The sequence below is a fragment of the Medicago sativa genome, chromosome 5, assembly GCF_051527215.1.
Source record: "Medicago sativa cultivar Bolivia chromosome 5, Bolivia_mono, whole genome shotgun sequence".
NCBI lineage: Eukaryota > Viridiplantae > Streptophyta > Magnoliopsida > Fabales > Fabaceae > Medicago > Medicago sativa.
The window spans coordinates 1,349,665-1,355,649 of NC_140753.1; the positions used below are offsets into that span (position 1 = coordinate 1,349,665).

The window sequence follows — 5,985 nt, forward strand, 5'->3', positions numbered from 1 at the left end:
TTCATGCAGACAAGTTGTTCATTATTCTATTGTGGAATTACAATGAAGAATGACAAGATTCCTTAAGTCAACCGCGGCTTTTGTCATATGTTCCATGATTCAGCTCCATGACATGGGCTTCGTACTTGACACATTTATACTTCTTAGATTAGTACTCTATGCATGTACTTTGGTTGTTGAAGGTGCAACGTGAATCAACAGCTCAAATAATTTAAATTCCAACTAACTTAATCATGGCGAAATGTCCAAAATCACAACAGGAAAACTTAAGATTAATCCCGGTAATTATTATAACCATTACTTGAATAGTACATTATGGATGACACACAACATATTATTACCATACTGAAACAAACTCAATGTACATAAAATCTAAGCATGACTTTTGCTGCGACAGACTAAAAACATAACTAAAGACAGGGAACGGATGATGGCTAACATACAGGGAAAATTGTAACCATTCTAAGGGTGATGTGTGAGAGAAGGAAACGATGGAATAGATTGTAATATCAACTTCCTGCCACCTCTGCGACTAGGAGACGATCCCATTTCACAGTTAGGCGAAGAGATCCTTTTGCCATTTGGAGATGAAGTTTTGATGCATGCAATAGGAGAGCTATCACCACCACGGAGAATTTCTGGCATTTCATCATCTGGAACAGTCTGAAAAGTCTTAGATTGAGACCAAAGAGAATTTGGTTTCGCAAGCTTTTGACTGGCCAAATATCCAGAACCAGTGAGGGTTGTAACAAAAGATCTTGGTGGCTTTCCCTTTGATGAAAAGGGCATCGGAAGCAATGACCTGTTGCAAGAACTAAGATCAATCAATAACGGGACATCAAATTTGCAATCTTTAGCTGACAAACAAAACATTTGGGTATCAAACCTGGAAAGCCGTAAAGGTGTTGAGACCCCAGCAGAATCAGGATGATCTTCGATATTCTGAATTTCAGTTTTTTGAATAGCTTTTTCCTCCACACCCTTGTCACTAGTTTCTGTTTCTTCTTCTGTCTCACCTTCTATCCCTATAGAAGCAGAACCTGTACAAAAATTGATAAAAGGAATGGACAGACATGTAAGACAAATTTAAAGCTAATGGCCCTGATTGGCGTTCCAAGCTACCATGGTCTGCAATGTAAGGGAAAGCTTACCATCCTTTCTACCAAATGCGTTCTTGCACCCTTCACATCTGCAGCTAATGGAGCAACCAACACCACCCTTCAAAAGAAAACTACCATAAGTAATTCATATTATAACTGAAACTTGAGGTAAACATGATATGGTAAGGATCAAAACCTGATAGCATTCACAATATTTCTTTAGGCAGTTTGATTTTTTGCAGTTGCATCCTCTTTTATGGCGCGCTGAAGCTGGAGTTTTGTTTGGGTCAATCTACAAGAAGACGATAATTAATTCACTATAAAATTTGCTTAGAATCACAACAGCGAAATACTAAATTTGATTTATCTTCTAACCCCAGTTTCAGGCACAGAGTCAGCACTTCGGATGACTTTAGGAGCAAATGCAAGAGGGTTGCGAGATTCAATTTGCTTGCGAGTTTGAAGAACAGTATCTTCATGGATAGGTTTGTTGAAGCATTCCTGACAGGAACAAGGTTCTATGCAGTAGACACCAGCAGCAAAACACTCACAATAACTGAAAAAGAATAATATGGTTAATTTCAGTACCAGTATGGTCATCTTCAAGTCAATGCTGCATATAACCTTAAGGAAATTAATCAACTGATTGGGCTCAAGTGGTTAATGAACTCCGGTAAAAAAACCTGGCTGAAAAAAACTTTGGCCAGAGTTTACTTGTCTCTTGGCCAAAGTTTGGATTACTAGGTCCCCTTCCTTTGAGAACCGGAAGGCTAGGACAAGAAAAACTAATGGAAATTAACAATAATATGCAGCCCGTAAAAAGGATCAATTAAACATAGAAAATGGTCGCAAAGTGCTTGGCAAAAGTCATTTAAATTCTACAAAATGGAAAACATAACTTATTTAGTTTTCAAGGTTTGATACAAGAGAGTACAAGACTGGTTGAAGGGTGTTTATCCCAAAAACGAAAAACAGATGAAAAAAGGGTTTGTTTCAACTTACAGCTTCAAGCATTTTGATTTCTTGCAATTACAACGTTTGCATCCCTCAATTTCTCCGACTGGCTCTGACTTACGCCTGCATATCCAAGCTTAGTATAAGTATAATAAAAAGAAATCAATGAGATGGAATTTTCAAGCATAAAGCAGGATAATCGACAGCTTCACTTACCTTTTCTTTTTGGGGCTGTTCTGATTGAAATCTTCAGTAGCCATGTAAGCTATAGGCTGGGGACAATCTTCAGTAGGCTGAACCCCATTGTCGGATGGGTCCAATTCTCTTTCAGATGATATTGATACAGATACAACCGAGAGATGCTGATGTTCTTGGCATGCAGAGAGTAGCAATGATGTAGAGCTGGTCAGGCTGAGTTGTCTTCCAGAAGTCAAATTTTCAATTTGTTTGCCTTTGTGATCCTTTACGGTAGCAAGTGCATTCAAGTGTAAACCGATACCCGGCAACATGCATCTTTGCGAATTTGCGTTACGTTTTGCAGGGAGCAATTGGTTTTCATGAACAGAATTCATTATTTCAGACTGTGGTGTACTAGAGTTGGTGTTTGAATTATCATCTGCGATCTTCCTTCGCACACTGGCCATCTCAAAGTCAAGACAGCGCCTCCGAATGCCACGGTGTGTGACAGAAACAAGCTGAAACACAAGTGATTCTAGAGTGTTAGATATGTAAAATAAATATATTAATAAATCAGATACAAGCAAAAAAAATCAATTTTAACAATTTATAAGCCCCAAAAGAAAACAAAATGCCATACAACATTACAACACACTTCCAAACAGAAGCATAATTTAGGGAATACAAACAACAACAAAACCCTGATTGACTACAAATCACAGTGATACAGTATATTGCTAGAACTAGAAATGTTATTTTAATAAAAACCATAACAAAAAGTATGCTTATATAATATAATAGGGTTGAATATTTCTCTAAGAAAGTCTTGTGTATCAGTATTTCATATGAGCACCTGTACTCATACTCATTGCCTAGAAATCATGCATTTGGGATAAACTCATGGAAAAACACAATTACAGGTACAAAAATTTATACCTAGAAATGATTGTAACAGAACTCTCTAAACCCAGGGAAACATACAACTACATGCAAGAAAAAATATAATAGACATGACAGTAAGAGAACTCGCATCCTTACCTCATTATCCATTTTCTCATTTGAATTGCCAGTCATCGAAGAACCATTAGCAAGATTGTCCTGTGCACGGTCAGTGTCCGTTGCGGCTACTAGCTCGGAACAATGATTTTCAATTTCATGTTGAGAACTAGAAGCACCTGAATCAACCATGTAAATCTTCTGATCATCATTCCTGGTACATTGTTGTAGCAGGGGGACAAAATCGCTGAGTCGTATAGGAGAGCCTGATGATTTCTGCATCAGACCCTTAAAAGCTTCTGCTTCAATTAACATATTAGCAGAATTGGGAATTAAACCATCCCAATCACAGTCTGAACTTTCACCCTTTCGATCGATCTGACTAGTTCCTTGAAGATGCAATTCAGCCTCGACTGAATCTGTCACACAACCTTCCTGAGCATATGCATCATCCGATACGGCTTCACCAGACAATTCCAAAAGTGTGTTATCCTCATCACCACAAAGTGTAGGATCATAACCAGGACTACCACAATTATACTGTAATGATTGTGGTAGCTCATCAGTAAATTTCGTTTCTTCATTAGATAGCTCAATAGAAACATCTCCTACTGAAATCAGTTGCTCAGCACTTTCATGCAATTCCCTGGAATTAAGACGCGAAAGCGTAGGCTCTTCAATAGCCCCTTCATTTGAGTACAATTTATTTACATCTTCAGATGAATCTTTAGCCTTTGATTCTTCCGGCTGGTTATGTCTAGATAAATAAATAAATTGGTAATCATTAGAAATGGATCGATAGAGTCTACACATGTAACTTAAAACTATAGTTAAAAAAAAAAAAAAAAAAGGAATTTACTCGAGTTTATTACCTGCGTAGGAATCTAGATTCCTTGAGGGAGGTGACATGAGGCGACGCGAAAACAGACGGAGGCGATGAAAAGCTAAGTGAATTGAAAGTCTGAGTAATGTGAGCAGATTTAACTGGCTTTATAGGAGATAAATTGTTGATATAGTTGAATACTGGTGAATCCTGCATACATAACAAAGGGTATAATTAAATTGGGATTTAAAAGATAATTACCTCACATATACACACATAAATTAAGTGTAATAATCATTTCAAAGACAGTAATGATAATTTTATAAATAAAAAAATGTAAACAGAACAGATCAGAGAAAAATTGTTAATTGAAGAATATAAATAATAAAATGAAATATGCATGCATGATTACAGAGAGAAGAGGTTGACAATAATAACCTACTCAAGAGCAAAATCAATTAACATTAACCCCAAAACAATAAAATGCAGTGTAAAAAACTTAAAATCACTCAAATCCGCATATAATTAGAGGGTTAATTAAGCAAAAACAAAGAAAATGAAGTCAATTAAAGTTGTATGAACAGTGTATCCAAAATTAAAGGAAAAGGGGGAAAAATTAAAAGATACCAAAGGAAAAAATGTGAAGTGTAAGAGAGAAGAAACACAAAGTCAAAAGTGAAATAAAGTATTAAAACAACTTGATAAACAAATTTGAGCAGAGATCTAGAAGAGTGAGGTATGGTTCAAAACAAAAACAAAAAATCCAAAAATTTCTAAAACGAAGAAGAAACAAAATACTCTCCATTGAGTAAGATGATAAGAAGAAGCAATTAACATAAAAGGTTAAAAAAAAAAAAAAAAAAAAGAGAAAGAAACCTAGAAGTCGCAAAAAAAATGAAAAATGAAAAATAGAGGGTATAATGAAACACATGCAAAAACGGAAGAAAAATTGAAGAAGAAAAGGGAAAAGGGAGGGTGTGAATAGAAGAAGAAATTAGCAAACAGACCTCGAACTTAGAGAGAGTGGTGTTGATCTGATTCCTCTCTGGTGTATCCATGTTGATATTCATATTCATATTCATTATTTCAGAGAGGGAAATCACACAGACACACACACAGTAACACTTTCTCTCTAGAAGATAATAAAATGTTGTGGTGTGTATGTGTTTGTTTGTTTGTTACATTAGAGGATGAGGATTAGGATGATGAGAAGAAGAAGGAAGAATGAGTAAATTCAAGAATGGAGAGAGCGGGAGAAGAAAGGGTTTTTATTTTGTGGGTGGGGACAGCAACAACTACGTACCCTACCACGATCCTTTCACAGCTGTCGGTCTATTGTTTCTGTTTTTTAGGGTACTAGTACTAATTTTTATTTTATTTTATTTTTTTTCTCTTTTTTCTCACTTACCATTCTTTTCATTTTTTATATTACTCACACTGCCTAAAGTAACGTATATCAGTTAAGAATCAAGATATTCTGTCTGTACTCTTTTATTTTCTTATATCATCTTCTTCTACCGTTTCACTTTTACTTTTTCCGTTTTCTTTATTTCTTTAACACAATACAATAATTATCATGCTCCAAAATTAAATCGATGGATAACATATTTCTAGTTACTTGTTAATTTGGTTAGGTTGGTGAGGTTAACTGATTTGATTCATATTATTGATTGTGTATGAGGATTAAATTTAACATCTATTCCCTCCGTTTCAAAATGAGTATCGTTTTAGTTGTTTACACATGTTTTAAAAGTAATACTTTGGAAGTAGTGTGCTGAGTATTAATTGGAGGGTACAATTGAAAAGAAAAAGTTATTATTGCATTGGAAACTGAAAGTGACATTCATTTTGAAATAATTTTTTTTGGCCAAAGCGACACTTATTTTGAAACGGAGGGAGTAAATGATTGAGGATAATTATGTGGAGTACTATTAT

The 5,985-nt window shown here is 35.4% G+C and overlaps 1 protein-coding gene across 2 annotated transcripts; it reads right to left on the minus strand.

Moving 5' to 3' along the window:
* Window positions 1-266: 266 nt before the first annotated feature.
* TCX2 (TESMIN/TSO1-like CXC 2) lies at window positions 267-5,292 on the minus strand. Of its 2 annotated transcripts, none has more exons than XM_085712187.1 (10): window positions 5,058-5,292; window positions 4,100-4,260; window positions 3,270-3,984; window positions 2,271-2,749; window positions 2,103-2,177; window positions 1,476-1,656; window positions 1,297-1,392; window positions 1,152-1,218; window positions 887-1,040; window positions 267-802 (listed from the first exon to the last, which is right to left on the minus strand). In XM_085712187.1, the coding sequence occupies exons 1-10, from the start codon at window positions 5,130-5,132 to the stop codon at window positions 463-465; spliced, it is 2,343 nt and encodes a 780-aa protein (XP_085568313.1). In that variant the 5' UTR covers window positions 5,133-5,292; the 3' UTR covers window positions 267-462. The 2 variants fall into 2 exon arrangements, with proteins under 2 accessions (XP_085568313.1, XP_085568312.1); XM_085712186.1 differs by having other exon boundaries at window positions 267-814.
* Window positions 5,293-5,985: the final 693 nt, after the last annotated feature.